The sequence below is a fragment of the Melanotaenia boesemani genome, chromosome 8 (assembly GCF_017639745.1).
Source record: "Melanotaenia boesemani isolate fMelBoe1 chromosome 8, fMelBoe1.pri, whole genome shotgun sequence".
NCBI lineage: Eukaryota > Metazoa > Chordata > Actinopteri > Atheriniformes > Melanotaeniidae > Melanotaenia > Melanotaenia boesemani.
This window is the reverse complement of record NC_055689.1, coordinates 25888428-25907138: the sequence shown is the minus strand read 5'-3', so window position 1 is coordinate 25907138 and position 18711 is coordinate 25888428. Positions and strand designations below refer to the sequence as shown.

At 37.2% G+C, this 18711-nt stretch overlaps 1 protein-coding gene across 1 annotated transcript in view; it reads left to right on the top strand.

The window, feature by feature from the left end:
• LOC121644644 (piezo-type mechanosensitive ion channel component 2) overlaps nucleotides 1-18711 on the top strand; it is a 92075-nt gene that overhangs the window by 41248 nt on the left and 32116 nt on the right. Inside the window, exons 13-23 of the mRNA XM_041992733.1 lie at nucleotides 263-493; nucleotides 985-1105; nucleotides 1420-1613; nucleotides 2030-2178; nucleotides 4628-4801; nucleotides 7550-7833; nucleotides 13136-13296; nucleotides 14093-14263; nucleotides 14492-14611; nucleotides 16970-17170; nucleotides 17248-17452. Of these exons, the coding sequence (XP_041848667.1) occupies nucleotides 263-493; nucleotides 985-1105; nucleotides 1420-1613; nucleotides 2030-2178; nucleotides 4628-4801; nucleotides 7550-7833; nucleotides 13136-13296; nucleotides 14093-14263; nucleotides 14492-14611; nucleotides 16970-17170; nucleotides 17248-17452 (2011 nt within the window). The remainder of the gene's footprint in view (nucleotides 1-262; nucleotides 494-984; nucleotides 1106-1419; nucleotides 1614-2029; nucleotides 2179-4627; nucleotides 4802-7549; nucleotides 7834-13135; nucleotides 13297-14092; nucleotides 14264-14491; nucleotides 14612-16969; nucleotides 17171-17247; nucleotides 17453-18711) is intronic.

Sequence of the window (18711 nt, the reverse complement as noted above, 5' to 3'; positions counted from 1 at the left end):
CACTGAAAAGTCCTCCTTGAAATGTCCTCAATTTGCCAGGTCAAATCTCCACGTCTTAGTCATGAAGGGCGGAAAGGAAAACACAAAGAACCTGTTGTTGTTGATATCTGGCAGTCTTTGAGTGGATGAGTGTGATTTTTTTACACTGTATAATTTCATTTTTATCTCTGAATTTTCTTTGTAAAGTGTGAAGTGATTTGTGGTTAACGTGTATAGCAGAGGTGCTGTTTAATTGTTTATTTGTTTAATATGTCCTCTGCAGGCGTGGAGCATCACATACGTCAGCTGGTTGACGTTTGCCTTCCTCATGTGGTCCTGTGTGTTGTGGATGGTGAGGGACCGGAGGCGTTACGCCATGCTGTCTTCTCCCTTCATGGTGGCTTATGGCAACTTGCTGATAGTGCTGCAGTACATTTGGAGTTTTGAGAACATGGAAACAAAACCAGGATTCTTTGTCAAAAAGGATAACTTGTTTCACTCACTTTCATCAAAGGTTTGTAAAACCCTGACTGGTTTTCTCTAAAAAAAATTAATAAATAATACTGCAGCTATGCACCATACAGCTGAGGAGGGTCTGTATTTTTATGTTTTGGAATGGCTTTAAGACTTTAATGTTTGCAGCCACTGAATTTAACTTAAAATGCCTTCCACCTTATATCACCTTTAATCAACAGTGCATGTGTGTTTATTTTACTAGAGGATAAAATGCTATTGTATTTAATTTAATTTAATATATTTGATTTAACTATGTGTCTTTCAATGTTTATTCTAAGGTGCCAAATTAATGCAATGCATCCTTTAAAGTTTAGACAATCCAATCAAAGATTACAAACTCAGTTGTGAGTTACTGTATAAACATCTATCCTCTGATGGTTTGGGGCCACCCATAATTTGCTCTGATTGACTGTGACTAATTTATTTGTTAATCTTTTCTTTTCTGGTGATCCATATGTCTGTAAACATTTAACATTTTATTGTGTGTAGATGCTGTGTATGCTGAGCTTCTGGTTACTGCTCAGACAAACACTCACAGAGAGAGAAGAGAAATTACAAGAAGACAGTGCAGGTCTTTCAGATGTTCATGTGGAGGATCAGAAGGAGAAGGGTAAGCCTTGGACTCTATTTTCCTTAGATTTCATTAACCAACATCCTATTTAGTCTCAGTTTTTCAGTTTTAATCAAACTACTAAAACTGTCCTAGCAACTACTATGGAAGATGCTAACTAACTATCACTTGCATGTGTTATGACACCATTTGTAAAGCCAGTTAGTTATAACAGTGGCTGTTGATTTCAGATTTAGATCAACATTTACAAATACAGCACATGTTTTTGGGTTAAAAACAGCTTTTAGCAAAAAAAAGAGCTTCTTGGTGGACGGTTAAATATCAAAAGCTGCTTGTATGCTCCACTTTTGTAGAGGAAGAGGAGCCTGAGGAAGGAGGGGAGCCAGACCTCATGCAGGTTCTTGGGAACATGGTGATGGCTCTGATGGTCAAATATTGGATCTACCTCTGCGGCGGCATGTTCTTCTTCGTCAGCTTTGAGGGAGACATTGTCATGTATAAGATCATCTACATGATGATGTTCCTCTCCTGTGTGGCACTCTACCAGGTACTACACATGCCACTGATTACCACTATAAAATACTTTATTTTTAAACATCTACAGTTATTCCCCACATTATTCTTCAATTTAGCTTCTTCTTTATCTGTATTTTCTAGTTCAAGTGTGCACAGACATATAATGCTGTTTGAATTTCCAAACATTATAATGGCTGTTTTGGTGTGAATATGAGTCAGTTTTATTTAAATATTTTAACAGTTTTAGCAGTTTAATGATTATCTTTTTTTTTGCTAATTTGTGAGAAAATTTTCAAAAACTTTATTCGATGTCCTGAGAAAACTAAATTCCTCCAAGACAGAAGATGTGGACACTAAACTGTGTCAAACTGGAAAGTCAACAATTCAATTTAAAACAAAATAAACTTTAACCTCTAAAATGCAGTATCTATCATTATTGTCATCTAGGTGCATTTTGAGTGGTGGAGAAGGATCCTGAAGTACTTTTGGATGTCAGTGGTGATGTACACCATGCTCGTCCTCACTTTGGTCTACACCTTCCAGTTCGAGAATTCAGATGATTTCTGGGAGAAAAATATGAATATACCAAAAGCCAGGTGAGCGCCTCTAAGAAACTACTGATCTGTGTAAAGGTCAAACAAAAAACTAGAAAACAACCCCAGTTCTAAAATGTTGGGACTATTTGTTAAAAAAATAATATAATGCTTTGCAAATCTTAAGTAAACAATATTCTCTTGCTAACAGAAGAGCAATAACATGTTAAATGTTGAAAAAGAGACATTTACCGTTATTTAAAAATTATTAGCTCATCTTATATTTAGTAAAAAAGCTGGAACAGCTCATTGTTTACCGCTGCGTAGCATCCTCTCTACTGTTAACAACACCCTGTAAAAGTCTGGAAACCAAGGAAGCCAAGCTGGACTTTTGAGAGGAATGTTGTCTCATTCTTGTCTTAAAGAGGATTTTAACAGCGCAGCATTACTAAGTTTTTTTTGTTTGTTTTATTTTACATTTCATGATGTGCCAAATGTTTCTTAGTCTGGACTGCAGACAGGCGAGTTTGACACCTGGACTCTTCAAAGTGATGCTGCTCTAACAGACGCAGTTAAAACAAGGCCTTTAAAGATGTCATCTTGGTGGTGTATTTTGCTCTAAAATTGATGGTGCGTTTACAGACATGCAAGTTGAAATTTATTTAAGCGCCAATGCACCATTAAACTTCGACTTGAGTCTCTGCTGGATCAGCTGGATCTCAGCTGGAGTTGCATGTCCTCCCTGTGATGGGCTCCACCAGTGGCAAAAGCTTCCTCCAGCTATTTATTTAGTTGTTGCCACACCAGTATGCATCTTTCCTTTTTACTCATAAACCATGTTTTTCATTGGAGGGGAAAAAAAAACCTCCAGCAAAGAGAAGGATAAAACCAGACTCATTCATTCATTGTAAATAATGCTACAGCTATATTTGCTCAGGTAAAAATCTGTTATATAGTTGATGAGAAAATATGATTGCATCCAGCTTCCACATCTGCTTCGTTACAAATTCAGTGAAAGATGAGCATTTTTTAAAAGACTGGAAAGATTACAGAAGACTTAAAAAACTTTTAAAAGTCTAAACTAAAAGCATTTGGAACTAAACTGTATGACTTGTTGATAAGGATATTAGTTAATCAGGCTTTATTGCCTTTTTTTTAAAAGTGTGTGTAAAAGAAATTAACTACATAATTTAGGTAATTTATCCTTATGTTGTTAAGAATGAACTTTCCATTGTAGACTGAGTCAAAGATTTGCTTTTATCTAGAAGAGCTTCTTCACTTCTGATGGAGATAGTGGGAGATTTCACTTAAATGGCCTGTGAAATCTCTGGTGTTTTATGACCGTCATTGTAGGTTTCAGGCTTCACCTGAAGTCTTGTTACAGTGAACATTGTTCATAGTTTTACTTGAAGTTAAGTCTGAATAAGTGTCGTCAAATTACTTGGGATAAGTGAAAATATGTTATTGTAGGTGAAGAAGAGGTGATGTTTCAGTGCTCCCCCGGTGTTGAGGAAGTTTCTTTACTTTGACATAGACGACCTCTTTGATTCCTCACTAAAACCTCTCGTCTTCTCTCGTCTGTGGTCCTAAAGTGTCTTTTATAATTAAGATGCAGGAAAACAGCTGATTCCTGGCCTGATGAATTGGCTCTCCTGTGTTGATTCATCCATCTTTTTAATCAGTTGTTAGTTTCTCCAGTATGGAGCTCACTGCAGTCCTCATTGTGCTGAACATGTGGTTGCCTTTTTTCAGAGTGTAAGGTTTGGTCCTTAGGATGAACCAGTTTCTGTGTGATGGTGTTTCTGGGTTTGAAAAACACCGATGGAGTTTGTTAAACATCATTTAGGTTTTTCTTTTCTTTCTCCTGGGCGTCAGCAATGGTGGGGATGTTGTCTGCCTGGTTCTGAAGGGTCCTGATGACTCCCAGCTTGTGTTTCAGGGGATGGTGGGGATTGAAAAAGGGGTACTGTGTGTGGGTTTCCTGGTCTGTGTGTGGGTTTCCTGCAGACTACTTCCTACATTATGTTGACAGCAGGAAAGGCAAACTGTTGTTGTTTGCACCTTCTTCTGTGAATTTGATGTTCTTGTCTAGCGAGTGGATGTGATGGTGAAAGTTTGCACTTTTTTGGCCTTAATTTTAACCTATGTGTCAATCACATACCTGAACAAATGATCTGGTCTACTTCTTCTGACGGAAGCTTGATCCTGCTTCTATGTAGACGTTGGTCACAATGGGAGACAGTGGTGAGCCCATGGCACATCTATGTTTCTCTTTGTAGGAACTTCCATTTTAGCAGAAGTAGGTAATGATCAGGCAAAGTTTAGGGAGCTGGACATCATTGATAAATGCATATTAAGAAAAATCGTATATGCTAGTTTTGTATTTAAATATGATTACATTCCCTATTTTAACCATAAATCACTTAATGTTTTGAACAGTTTTGATCTTTCAGACATCAGTAATCTCAAATTACTTGCTTTCTGTTTTCTGAACATTTTTTTCCTGATGTAGTTTGAAGGACATGGGCTTGGAGCAGTTTGAAGTGGCCATGCTCTTCACCAGGATTTTCATTCCCACCTCCTTCCTGCTGGTGTGCATTCTCCACCTGCACTACTTCCATGAACGCTTTCTCCAGCTCACAGACCTTCAGGCTGTGGTGGCAAAAGAGGAGAGCACTATCTACAGGTAAGACACTTAATATGTTTTTCTTTTTTATTTAATCCAGACACCACTACAACGTTGTCTTTCCTTTTGTATTTGCTTTGTCTGTTTTCACATGTCTGAATTTGAATAGAATGACAATGAGCCTGCAGGAAGATTGTTCATACACTTTGTTTCTGAGAGGTCTGTGTTTAGCAACTTAGCTGCAACGTAAAATTACATAGTGTTTTAAAATATTTTCACACACATTTTTATTTATTTATTTTTTATCATACTCCCTACTAAATTCCTTTTTTAACCACCTTTCTCACCACACATCTGCCTTTGTTCTGCTATATCCTGCAGTCATAACATCAACATTTCACAGTCTGTGATGCATGTTCTTTATTTTATTGTTGTGTCGTGGGTTTTTCGATGGTTTGCTCGCCTCATCTGCTTCTCTCTGTGACCTGCTGCCATCTCTCCTCTGCCACCTTCTCTCACAGCCATGCTAAAGTCAATGGGCGTGTCTATTTAATCATGAATAGGTGGGTATCTGCTCGCTTTCTGTGGCATCCATCACCTTCCCAGTTCACCTCTGAGTTTCAGCAACATCCTTCTCCCCTTTACTCTCCCTGTAACCTTGTTCTTTTCATAATAAAGGTAATCTACATTATTAATCCTCTGAAATCCATCTTTTTCAGGTTTTGTTTAATCTTGTGCTTTTCTTTCCTCTTGTTAGATTTCTCAAGCATGTTTGAATAAGCTAAACTTCTTCCCTTCCAATATCTTGCCAATGACCCCTTTCTATGCACCAACCCCCAGAAAATCACCCCCTTCCTAAAAAATAGAAGCTCCCAAAACCACTGGAGTCTTGTGGCCAGTTTCCATGCATTTGAGTATTTCTACATGAATATTTTTAAAGTGGCTTATGTTAGCTCTCCTCCTGTCCATCTTGACGTCTGTGTGACTTTATTGTCTTGAGCAGCATCAAAGAAAAAATTCCCACTCAACAGAGCAAGTAAGTGTGATCACTGGACAGCAGAATGCTTGCCTTGATATGCAGCCGGTTCATGTCAGCCAATCCAAAACTTTGACTGCACTCCATTGCCTGAGGAGACTGCAAAAAGTTACTTGCCTCCCTCCAGCAACCATGTAACTGCTGTGAAGAGAAAATTGCCCACCCATCATTAAAATAACATACACCGTTTTAAAGAATGCAGAAGGAATGCGCAATGCTTTTGGGTTACAATGCTTGATGAAATGCTGTTCAGGTTGCTCACAGAGCTGATGAGTCCCATCTGAACGTTCTGCCTCTTGACCACCACCTGGACCATGTGAATGAGCCTGTGTGGTATTTATATACTTATGAGGACTGGTTTAGTGAAAGTGCTGCTTTTAGATTCCTTAAACTCATCACTGGTGATCAAAATAACAGACTAGCTTAATTTTTCTAGCTCATGCAAATCTATAAATAAACTGTTAGTCCAGCATCTATCTCCACAGCTGTCCAAACTGCAGCGGCTCATCTCTGCTCAAAGACATTACTTAGCAAACTATAAATAATGTGTTTATATTGTTACATAAGGATTTCTCTTGATAAGTTATTTCCCATCCTACAAGTTCACGGTATTGCTTTTTAAGTTTCAAACACACATAATCGTGGCTGTTTGAATCTCTGGATGTGTGTTGCTTTTGTCAGCCATGACATAAACTTCTACTTCTCATGTGTTATGTCTTTAATTGACTAAAAGAAAAAAAAAACATCAAGTGGACATGTCAACAATTACGTTCAAGATAAAAATAAAAGTACTCTTGTAGTAAGATGTCTGTTTTAAGTTCAAGTTCAAGCACGTTTACAACCACCCCAGTTGCTTAAAATTCTGTACAAAGAAACATAAAATGATACAACAATAAAAGAAATTGAAAATTAAAGTGATATATATGTGTTCTTTTGTGGGCTACCTGGCAACAGTGGAGATTAAAAATGCTTCATAAAGCAGCAGTGTGCGTCAGCAAAATATGTGGAAACTCTGCCCTGATATAGCTGCAATATTGTTATAAAGATATAAAGTGTTAAGATCTGCTGTTCAGCATATCTTTTTACCAATCAGCTAACTCAAAACTCAACCCCAAAATATGCAGGGCTCAGACAGAAATAGCCTTAGAAGGAACTAAAACTTTTCATTGTTTCAGTTTTTTGGAAAACAAATGCCAAGGAGTAAACTATCCAGCAAGTGTGACACAGCTTTTGTTGCATTCTGCTCACCAGCAGCCAGATGTGTTAAGCAGACATGAAAGAAATGTGTAGCAACATAGACATTTTTGGTTAAGAAAATAATGACAAAATTAACCGCTGTCTGATGCTCAAAAGACAGGATGTAATATAAGCATTACTCAAACTCTCATGAAATGTTTTAGGTTGTTTTATGTGGCATAAAATATGTTTTCTCCAGTGGTCGCTGTAGCCGTTAGCTTAGCTCCTCCATCAGAAGATGCTCCAGTCTGAGAGCGCTCTGACTGCTCTCTACTGTGAGTAATACACACCTCACACACACTATAAATACTTAAACAAAACTAAAGCAAAAAAAAAACAAAAAAAAAACAACAACAAATAAACAAAGAAGGACAAAGAACGTCTGAATTTTATTTAAAAACAAAACAATGTGTTTGGTAACATTAAGGTCTAAAAAGAAGAGGGGGAAAAATGTCCTCATAAGTATATTAATACAGGTGTGTGCAAGTGAATACATGCACATTTCTTACTGTGTATAACTGCTCGCATGTCCTCAGACTGGTGGACCCCGATGGCAGCCTGGCAGACCTGACCATGCTCAGCGCCAGCTCGGTGGACGTGGCGCTACCCAGAGAGAAGGAGGAGCTGCGTGAAAAACAGGAGGAGCAGAGAGGGTGGGATTCAGAGAATGAGAAGGATCAGGCCCTGGTTGTGGTGATGGATGACACCAGCATGACTGGCGAGAAGGCAAAGAGCTTCTCTGACCATCGGCAGTCCAGCACAGAGGAAAGCTACCGCTGCAGCGGGACCGAACCGGAGCCGAGCACAGAGCAGAGCTCAGGTACTGAGCAGAACAACAGGTCCAATAACTTAAACTTGAAATATGCAGTGAAACAAAAAAAGGCTCACACTTTACAGTCTTCGTTGGTGGGTTCTTATCTTTTCTTGAGTGATCTGCTTTCTTTTCTAGTATTTTCTGCTTGATAAGTAATGATAAAGAGATTTCGCTGTGAGTTTGTCCCTTTATTTTAGTACAAAATGCCCAAAAAGTCAAATAACCATGTAAACCTAGATATATATAAGTTTTAAGTCTGTGAAATGAATCAAGGTTTAATATTCCTCCTACTTAAATATTCCTCAGAGGATGTAACTAGGGAAAAATAAGCTCTCTTTATTATTATTATTATTATTATCATTATTATTATTTTTATTATTATCATCTGAATAATATAACTTTTACAGTTTAAACCATTTTGAATAATAATTCATGATTAAATACATAACTTTAATTTATGCAAAAATCACAATTAAATGTCAAATTTCAGCATTGTCATGTCTTAAAGGGGATAAATATTATAGAGTAAATGTACACGATGTCATCTAAAAAAATGTCAGGACATTTGGAGAGGTTGCTGCTGACTGTCTGCCCAGTGCAGAAACAAAAACAAAAAATGAGTTATTGTAGTTTGTCTTTATTTATTTATTTATTTATATTATTTTATTTTTTTATTTATTTTTTTATGTAAATTTCCAAAAAGTTAATAATGGAGAGTGAAAATCTATTGTTGTAATTCATGAAAAAAACTAGGATGCAGGCCCCCAAAAAGCAGCTTTGCCACCATTGGCTTCAGCATTTTTTGTTTATAATGTACGTTTCTAATGTTTTCCTGGTGTCTGGCTGTGTTTGACCTGCACTGATTCCACACAGTGACCAAGTTGGCTAAAGGCATGCCCTGCAGACTTAGCTGGTGAAATACTTTGGTCAAAATATCACATGAAGACATGAGAACAGTTCATTTTTGAACCATGAAAATACACTTCTTTTCAGATTAGCTTTCTTTTCTTTTCTTTTTTCAGGAATGATTCACTCACTCCAGTCCGCCCTTCTCTTCTGCATAGTCTGTCATTTTTAAGATTAGTAGTTCTCAATAACCCTTGAAGCATATTATTACTGTATGAGAGAGTGTGCAACATAAAAGTGCTAACAACAGCACACACAAGAAACTCAGCTCAGACTGTCAGATCTCAAACTAACAAACAAACACTGTACTTCACTGGGAGTTTTATTAGTTTATGTTTCTAGGGGCAAATGTTAAGAACTTCTGTTGCAAAGACTACTTTTAACAAAGAATAATAAGTTTATTTTAGTAATTAGGAAGCTGCTGAAGATCCATATTATGATATGAGTAGTTAGGATTTAAAACATTAAACAAAGTACAAGTTAATTAAAACGATTCAGTTTCTTTCTTTAGTGAAACTCATACACTGGTACTGTAACTGGATGAGATTTGTGGTTAATATAAAAGCAAAAACAAGAACAAAAAGTGTTTTTAGTTTCCATTTCTGAGTTATATTGAATAAAGCCTGCTTCAAGTTCAAAGCAAATGAATGAACTTTAAGCTGAGATAGAGATGGAAATAGAGGCTGGATAATTCTTCTCTAAGCTCAGTGTGTAATGCAGAAATCACTGCTTATATAAATTACTCACTGACAATCCCAAACATAGTGTCAGGTTTCTATTTTTTCAGTTTTTCGTGTTGGTATAGTATGTATGTACATGTCCATTTATCTACATGTGCAATATATAATGAAGTGTATGCAGAAACGGTTTGCATGGCGTTATAAGTGAAGGCTTCACAGTGTTTATTACATTACACTACATTTGTTTAAGAGGGGCTCTCATGCAAAGCAGCTTAAAATGTTGATTTTTATAGATATGACAATTGCTATCATTCTGTCTAGCTACCATGCTTATTTATTTAGTTTTCAGTAACTCTCCCACCCAGGAAGTATTCTGCTTTTGTGTTAAACGATTTGTGCAGGGAGGTGTGGCTCAGTGGGTAGAGTGGTCGTCTTGTTGCCTGAGGGTTGCCGGTTTGATCCTCGGCCTGTTTAGCTCATGTCGAGCAAGACACCGACCCCCAAATTGCTCCTAATGGGTCGTGGTTAGTGCCTTGAATGGCAGCTTCCGCCATCATTGTGTGAATGTGCATGTGAATGGGTGAGTGTGATGTATATTGTAAAGCATTTTGGGAAATATTCCAGGTACAGAAATGTGCTATTATTTATTTATTTAATAAATAATGACACTGATCTAGTGAGAGATCTTGTGTTTAAATCATTTAACACAAAAGCAGAATACTTCCTGGGTGGGAGAATTACTGAAAACTAAATAAATAAGCATGGTGGCTAGACAGAATGATAGCAATGGTGATACCTATAAAAATCATCGTGGGATTATCTCTATGGTTACATCATTACGTCGTCCTGAGACATTTTGAAGGTTAGTCTGAGTTGCCAGACATAGACAGTCAGTACAAGAAGGGTGCATAATTCTCATAATTATGCTAGCTGCATGTGTTACTATTATAAAAAATACCCTTCTGTAAACAAACAACCTCTAAGTAGCAACTTGCTTGCTGAAAATACCAAGTTTTGATGCAGACCAGGACTGTACAATAGCACAGGCCGGCTTGGTTCTTCCACCAGCATGTTTGACCCGGAAGCTTCATGCTGGGCTTAATACAGCCAAAGATGATTTTGATTAGTTTTGATAAATACGAACAGGATTTTGTTTTCCTTTATCAGAGTGATAATGCGTGCAGACATGCCATTATCCAGTGCGGACACTGCACTGTGGAGATAGACGTGACCACTTGAGGCAGGTTCTGTGAATCACATGATCACACAAATATGTGGCTGCTGTTTCTCGTTATACAGTTGACATTGAGACTGTGTAGATCACAGAGCTGTATGAAAACCTTCAGCATCTCATTTGAGATTTCGATTTAAAATGTGATGTTGATTCTTTTAATTTGCATTATTTTCCTACACAGCTGGCCCTCTTGACTCCTTTATCTGTGCTTGCAGTAAAGATGAGACTCACATGTGCTGTTATATTGAGGCTGTTTTCAAAATCAGCTCTAAGTGGAGAAGCAATTTTTCTCAGATTTCCCTCGGCCTGTAGCACTTTACGAAGTTTGCTGCATAAAGTTTTAAAAGGCCACAACTGTCTGCTGCTGTCCAAGTATCAGCTGCCTGGGCTCTCACCAGCCGGTTATTAATCATTACAAGAGAAGTGGTAAAACATTGTCCATGTAGCAGATTTTTGGGTTCAGTAGATTTATTTCCTAGTTTTTTGTTCTGACACAGCGTGTAGCATAAGTGCTCACTTTCACACTCCTGCTATGACCAACTAAAGCTAAAGACAGTGCAGCTGGTCTTAAATTAAAGTGTGGTTTATATACACAGAAAATAAAATAGGTAATAAAACACAGCCCTGCAGGACCTTTTAGTCCATAATGAGCTGTGGGCTATACTTGCTATACGTTCTCTCAGAGTTTCTTATCCAAACAATGAGCCCTCTATTAAAACCTGAGATAATGTGGCTTCTGTAAAAGTATACACCCACTACCACACTGTGGCTGGAGTTTTTATATTCTTTATGAGAATATAAAACCAAATACTAAGTCCTAATTCTCAGGTCATTAAAACAACAGTTTGGAATTTGCTTGTTAATTTATATTTTAAATATGTTCAGATCAATCTGAACCCACGTCCATTATTACTCCCAGAGTTGAAATGGTGTTTGCCATAAAATTTGTCTTACATTTCACAAAGTAAATGCACTTTTTTTTGCTGATGTGCAGAATTAAATTGATTTCTTAAGCAGCTGTTAGATAGAATAAATAAAATTGCTTTTCAGTTAATATTAAATCAGGGAACCTCTATGTTCAAATACCAGATTTATTTTTCAGCTCTTTATTTTTGTATCTTATATTAAAATAATTTTATATGATTCATCAGAAAAAGGCTGTTTTTCCATTATATGGAAAACGCCATCAGACTTGACCTTTCACTTTAGTTTCCACTGCAATGTTACGCGGGTGGGGTTGTTTATCACCAGAATGCTGTGTGAAGCAGACACAGGAGACTAAAACCTTGCAGTGTGTAGCATTACTGCACCCTATTACGATGGGATACCTCTTTAGTACAAAAGTGTTTGACATATTTTTGAAAGTCAACATAATTATGTCTCTTTTCTGTAGTGTAGTGATGGGAAGTCCCAAATAGTTCTTCATTTATTGTCACTCAGAGCTTCTATTTTAGTCTAATTTGGCATTTATGAATGGTTTGTGTGTGGTAATCAATTATTTTGTTGGTAAGATTTATTTTCTTCATAAAAGCCTCATTTTTATGTTTCATTGTTCGGTAAAAAATTACAGTTATTATTTAACTTTTTAACCAAACCTTTAATGGAAAGCTGAACACAGAATCATAATTTTACTGCCATCATAAACTCTGGTTCATATTCAGCATTGAACATTTACAGTATGCCTTAAAAACTTTAAAATCCCCAGCACCTAAAGGGTTAACCAGTCCTGTTCATAAATGTGCTTTTGAAATTGTAACTTATGCACAAGGATATCTCTTCCATGAGCACAGGTAGGATAACTGCACTTTGTGCCCACTGCTCACAAATTTACAAACCATTTATTTCCTTGGAGAACTAGGAAATGTACCAGTGTGCAGGACTTAGCACTGCAGCAGTGACTTTATTGTTTACAGCTGAACATTATAAACTGAGAACATAAGAAAGAATCCCCTGCCCACCATCCTGGTTAAGTTTCATCTTAATCAGAACCATTCAATCAACCTCAGCTGAGGAAGTAAAAAAAAAAGAAATATTAAAAAATAGAAATCTGATCATGGAAAATAGTGAGGTAAAGAGGTTGAGAAATAAAAATGTTTTAATGGGCAGACAAATTTTAGGTATTTGAATATTTTATCAGCTATGTTTAAAATCTGTCTGGGTTTCTGATAATACAGCTTATATTTTTACTTAGTTTGTCTTCCATTTATACCATTAATGGCTTGCATTAGTGATAGTGGTCCTTTTATTGGCCTTATAGTCGGATGATGTATTCAGATGTTAAGTAAACACACAACAATTACCCTGGATTTTCATAAGAAATATGTACCTTTACAAAAATCTTAAATATCCCCTGATTTTTTTCCTTAAATACAAACATGTTAGTCTTTAATCTTTGGACATGCGTCTGTAATTATGAGCTGAAACCTGAGGACACTTTCCATCTACTTTTATTCATTTCAGTGAATCTGTATTTTCTCTTTTTCCTCAGACCTTAAGAGCAAATGGCACCTGGTGGTCGACCGTCTGACGGTGCTTTTCCTCAAGTTCCTGGAGTATTTCCACAAGCTCCAGCTCTTCATTTGGTGGTTACTGGAGATTCACATTATCAAGATCGTGTCCTGCTACATTTTTATGGTCTCTGTCACAGAGGTAGGAAAACTCAAGATTCCTGGAAGAAAAGCAATTCGATTGGTCTCAATGTCATGAGCAATAGTGGCATTTTGTTAAAATCCCATGTTATTCATCATCATCACAGGTCTCGCACGCAATCTAAAGCAAAAATACACTTTTATCAAGTCTACTCTGGCAAATCAGCTCCTCCATGAATATCTTCAGACTACACGTCTGAGTCGAACAACATTAAATATATTGCCTTTTTTGTTTTGGGATTAAACTTTAGATGAGAAGACAAATAGTTCCTTAAACTGTGACTCATCAGCTGTCTTCTGCAAAATTTCTCTGTGCACACAACAACTGTGTAAAACCTTGTATACACTCAGCCAGCTATAGATGAGCCTGTTGGAAAGATCTATCAAATTATTAAATAAAAATGTGCTGTTTGCATGTGTAAATTTAAATATCCCACAAAGAAAAGAAGCATCTAAAAAAAAACAAATAAAAGAACAAAACATTAAAAACTGCAAAAGGATGTTGCATGACTTAGATAAATATACAATAATATCTTCCATTAGACACCATGTCAAATGCTAAATATAAGGTGTGCTATTTTTTACAGTATACAATGTAAATTGTGAGGTACAAAGCTCAGTAAATAAGCTTCAGTGATTCATTTCTTTCTTTTCTTTCTTTGCAGAAGTGTTTTAAAACTTGTCATTCTAAAAAATATTTGTGCTCGGATTTGCAATGGAAATGGCTTTGTTTTTTCATTTTTTTATTCTTTTTATTTTCTTTTACATTCTCATCACCTGTGTTGTCTCTTATGCAGGTGTCTTTGCTAAACTGTGTGTTCCTGGCATCCTGGGCTTTTGCCCTGCCCTTCAGGCAGTATCGACACCTCGCCTCCATTGTTTGCACTGTCTGGACGTGTGTCGTCATTGTGTGTAAAATGTTGTACCAGCTGAAGACGATTAAACGTCCAATTTACAACTGCTCTATGGTAAATATCTTGACCAACATGGTTTATATAACTCCATGTTCTTATTCCCGCTAATATGATCACAGTTAAATTAATTGGTAATCTAAATGGAAAGATTCCTCTAATTATTTATCATGTACAAACATATTTTACATCGTGCAAAATTTTTACATCAATAAAATGGTGTAATATCGCTGTTAAAATCCTGCATAAAAACTCTGGTTTTTGTCTCACTGTTTCTGTTTACAGTCACAACATTTCACTGAAGAACAAAAAAAAGCGTTGGAGAATTCTACTTTGTACAAACCAAATGATTCAGTCAACTGGTTTGGCCTGGAGAAGTCTGAAGACCTACTGGGATACCTCAGGGTGAGTGGAAGTCTTAATCACCGAAAGAGTGAACCACACTGAGCATTTTGAGACTGTGTCACCAAAACCTGGATCCCTGCCTCAGATTATTTTGTTGTTGTTTTTTATTGTTTTCAAGCTTAAAGGTCCCATATTATACACTTTATTCCCAATCTGAGACCATTCATTAATATCTAAATGAAATATTTCCGCCATGGTATGGACAAATCGACCCTCAGTTTGAGTGCAGCGGCTTCTCTTCACCTCCCTCTTTTTAGCAGCTTCAGAAATGTGCCGTTTATGGTGGGCGGAACCCTGGTGGAGCAGCTCAGCTGTTGGCTCCGCCCATCGCATCACCCGTCATGAGGTGATTGACAGGTTAATATATTTTCAAGCTATCAGACTAATAAGGCCGAAACGATAAAATAACTGCCAGCTCTTACCTCTCCAGCTGTGTCACGGACAGTTGGTATTGAACCTGGCTTCAGCTTCAAACGGTTGGCGAAGCCTGCTTTCCATGCCCCCATGTTGTGGAAACAGTCCTCTTTGAAATGCTGGCCACAGACATGCAAAACCTTTGGAAGTTTTCCGGGTACATTTCCTCCAAAAATAAAATTAATCCACTCAGTCCTCGTGGGTTCAGTGGATGGAAGTAAAAAAACGTTTTCGTGTTCATTTATGCAGCCACAAACAGAACAGTGCTTCTGTCGCTTAGCCATGTCCGCTAATGAGGGTTGTCGAAGAGGGAAAAACACTGGGCGCTAGGTGATTTTTAGAGGGCGGGCTTTGAGAGCCGGTAGACGGGTCCATCGCTCTGTGGGGAGTGGTTATTGTCCCTTATGACGTCATAACGTACACGCTTTCAAACAAGCTCATTTCAGCGCTTACTTCCCTAGAGGTGGAGCAGGGGGGAGAGAGAGCGCCTGAAAGAGTTTCACACTTACGGGTCTCCTACACATGCGGGGGGACCAGTATGACTGTTCCAAAACCATTAAAAAGTTAATTTTGCATAATATGGGACCTTTAAAGGTGAATCTATATGATGGATAAATTTCAAATATTAACCCATTAAAGCCAGATGTATCATATTTCATACATACACTTTCTAAGACCTTTTGCATCACTTTATGGTAGAAACTTTGCTCAAACCCTTGTTGTACACAATCTGGTACTTGTTTCCTGCCCCCTAATGGATACCAGGAAGCAGAAGACTACATGACAAAAATCTTGACCCATCACATGGTAGTAAATGGTAAAAATACTAAATAAATAAATAGTTGATTTTTTCCAATTTTGTTTAAGGGCCAAATAAAGATTAAAAAAAAAAAAAAGATTGTGAAAAAACTGACTTTTCTCCCCAGTTTAAGTTGGGCTTCAAAGGTTTAAGAGTAATTGATACACACCAGAGCTACTTTTATAAAATGAAATAGAATGAAAAATATCTTATGTATCCCACAGGGTATGTCTTAAGGTAAGTAATAGGTTTTAAGGTTTTTTGAGAGTATGGGTGGGGTTTGTGATTTTAGGTCCAAACATTTAACTACAAATGTTTTTTTCCCCATCGGTTTAACTATAGGGGTGGGTATGGGCTTGAGCTAGAAGCCTCTGGTCAAGACGACATATTTCATTAGGATTTTTTTTTGAGGTTCAAGCATAATAAAAGTGCATCCTTTATTATTGTTCTTTTATTTTTTTTCATTGAGAATTTAAGAGAATCAGCTGCTCAAAAAATATTGAAGATATCCATAAAACATTACTCTCTGACTTTGTAACAGTCATTTGTGGAAATCGATGTAGTTTGAATCCCAGAAACTCTGCCACAAACTAACCTATATATATTTTTATAAATTGAGTTTTAATACGCAAGACTTTCCCAATTCTATGTAATGTTCCAGGACACATGGAACAACACAGCAAACAGGGACAAATGTAATACCAGGACCAAACAAAAACACAGATTGTTAAACTGATTAAATGCTGAGCAAAGTAATGAATAACAGAAGCCATTAAGCTTAAATAAAGACCAGAACAAACCCAAAAACCAAGAGGCAAAGTCACATCAAAACAAGGAAACCAAGAATGAAAATCCATGATGCAAAGTGTAACAAAATAAACACTGAATCTTGCATTTTAGTTTTTTCTTTCTACTTGTCTCTAAAAAGACATCATGTCATGGATGCACAATAACCTAAAATCTCCAAACTGACTAAGGCCTAAAATACAACACATCTGTTATGATTATAAATGAAAAGTTTGATCTTTAAAAGTTTTTTCAAAAATTGTTGATTTTTAACAGAATTGATCAAATTATAAATATTAAGAGTACCAGCAAACAAACAAAAACCAAGTACAGTAAAAATGTCCTCTCTGTCTGTGCAGAGCAACCTCTTGATGTTGGCTCTGTTGGCATTTGAGGTGACAGTCTACCGCCATCAGGAATACTTCAGACTGAGGAACAAGCTGTCGCCTCCAGCTGCTAGAATTATCTTCCATGACATCACACGGCAACACCTGGACATTGGCATCGTCTGCTTCATCAAATACTTCATAAACTACTTTTTCTACAAGTTTGGACTTGAGGTAGAGAGTGTACCACAGTTATTAAAGTGTATATCTCACTGCACTCTGCTCCATCATGCCTCTTTTGTTTCTCTCAGACATGCCTGCTGTTGGGGGTCAACGTCATCGGGCAGCGTATGGACTTCTATTCCATGCTTCATGCCTTTGCCTTGATTGCAGTCATATATAGACGAAGAAGGAAAGCCATTGCTGAGATTTGGTCCAAGTACTGCTTCTTTCTGTCCTGCGTGATTACCTTCCAGTACTTCGTCTGCCTTGGGATCCCACCTGCAGCCTGTAAAGGTTTGTGTGTTTGTCTAATTGTGCTCACATTAAGCTAACAGTCACAGTAATGGGACTCTGATTCAGTCCCTTGAACAAAGTGTTTGGTATCATGTCCAGGTTTAGATATTTCATAGACCAAACTTTCCAGAACAGAGCAGTTTGATCTGTCTCTAAAGAATTATCACCATTATGGAGAAGCAAGAGAAGCAGAATGGTGGCTCAGTCAACCATTATTTTCAGCTTTTGCTTAAATAAATTCCCCAAAAACCTGGCAGTATGCCCACCAGCTCTCCTCTCAATTTTAAAAATACAGGTGCAAGGAGCTCATTTCAGAGCAGCTTATGCATACAAAGTAGATCTGTAAAATGATCTTATGTAGCGAAATAATAGAATTTTAGCTAACCTGTCACTACAGCCTACTCCTGGAATATCTGGAAAGAAACATTTATTCCAGATGTTTAAGGCGTAAATATACAGTAAACCTGCTGGTGTTTCACTTCACCTCTGATGCCATTAACATCACAGACCTATGTATTTGGGGAAAATGGTAGTAGTTGGTGACTCCTAGTTAGAGAGCCCAGGTCACTTTCATTTTGGGTTTTTAGTCTTCTCAGGTTAAGTTCTGTCTTGTTTTTATTTTGTAGTTTTTCCACCTGAGTATTCTGTTTGCTTTCTACTTCCTCTTCGTTAGTACACCTAGTTTGATTTGCTCATTTGCTTCACCTACTCCCTATTAGATTCTTAGTTTATTTATACCATTTGGTTTCAGTTTTCCTTTGCCAGATCATGCGTCATGTTTCCCATTTTGTCTGTGTAAGTGTGTATCATTTAACCTTGTTCCTGCACCCGTCTGCTTTCTGCCTCCTCATCCTCACACCCCACTCACTATGACATTTGTGTTTTGAAATAAAAAGTTCTATACATACATGTCAAGCAGGGCCATGTTCAACGATCTTTCTGTTATCAGAGACTGATTCATCATTGTGCTTGAAAATAAATACAAATGATTATTTGTGTAATAGCAAAGCTTGGACCAGGCACAAAAACACAGTTTGTATTGTGAGCTGATATTGGTGCTAAGTCTCTCTTTTGTTTGCTAGTAAATACAATTTATGGTTTATAATGTGTTTTCACTCCAGTATAAGATATAACTGTGTACTGAAGTACATGAAGGCCTTTAGCTTTTTCACTTACTTACCATTTTAATATCCCACAGTTGCAGCAGGTCATGTAAAAGCTTTTGTCCCTCAGTATTAGTGATGCACATTTTCTTTTGT